Source organism: Penaeus monodon, chromosome 20, assembly GCF_015228065.2.
Source record: "Penaeus monodon isolate SGIC_2016 chromosome 20, NSTDA_Pmon_1, whole genome shotgun sequence".
Lineage (NCBI taxonomy): Eukaryota > Metazoa > Arthropoda > Malacostraca > Decapoda > Penaeidae > Penaeus > Penaeus monodon.
The window spans coordinates 28617263-28618232 of NC_051405.1; the positions used below are offsets into that span (position 1 = coordinate 28617263).

The 970-nt window shown below is 35.1% G+C and overlaps 1 protein-coding gene across 2 annotated transcripts in view; it reads right to left on the minus strand.

Annotated features, from left to right (window-relative positions):
* The window catches only part of LOC119585740 (BRO1 domain-containing protein BROX-like), a 10379-nt gene extending 9624 nt beyond the window's left edge, over positions 1-755 (minus strand). For both annotated transcript variants that reach the window (XM_037934435.1, XM_037934433.1), the window contains exon 1: positions 606-755. In XM_037934435.1, coding sequence (XP_037790363.1) covers positions 606-706 — 101 coding nt within the window. In that variant the 5' untranslated portion in view covers positions 707-755. The remainder of the gene's footprint in view (positions 1-605) is intronic.
* Between the last annotated feature and the right edge of the window lie 215 nt (positions 756-970).

Here is a 970-nt window from a genome sequence, read left to right on the forward strand (position 1 = left end):
ATAAACAGTCATCACAAATTAAATGCAATATACAAATATGGCAATTGTTGGTCCCAGTGCCTTGGCACTCTTAGAACAATTTACTGTAAATGGTATTACAATATTTCATTTATATCAGTCTTTATGGACCATATGTACCCAAAATAATGTTTTTATAGGCCTATACTTAATGACTGACAAAAGTCCCAAGTAATGTTTTTTTGTAATCAAAACAATATAGCTAATTAGTAATGATATGACAAATTTGCAATAATATTCACTACTGTGTGTGAATTATTCCTCTATCACTGTAATGCTGATGGCAAACCTCACACATCATCGAGAAAAGTAGGAAAAAAATTCAAACAATAACCATATCAGTATCAATGTAATGTAACCTACTAAAATGAATAACAAAAGCGAATCCCGTTATAGAGACTTTAGATGATAAATTTCACCCCACTTAAGTACACTTTAAAAGGCCCTTAATAGATCTACATTTCCTTGACAGGATGAGTCACTGTCACAACACCTGTCGCTAAGCACGAACATTAACCAAAACAAATCACTCCATAAACCACAACGCTCACTTAATTTCCATTCGCCCATATGCTCTAATTACTCACCTACATAATTTCAGAGCCTGGCTGTCAGACGCGACCATTTTCAGGTCAAATTTCACCTGAGCAGTGGCTTTGAGGGGATTCCTGTGAAACCAGTGAGCCATGTTTGTTTACTTCTGGAGGATCGTCGCTTTGGCAGCCTTTCACGTAGACGGACTCGGTTTCCCTTGAAGTTTTCTTCGTTAAATTGTTCATTATTAAAAAGGATTCTCCACTTAAAAGAAAAAGAGAACAAATTGGTCCGGTTCGGAGACTTTTAGTAAGTTATGCGTAAGTATGCTGGTTTATTTCTTTGTTAAATTATACATTATTCTACAGGATTCGTCACTCATAAACAAAGCTTTCAGGTTTTGATGAAATTAATTTGT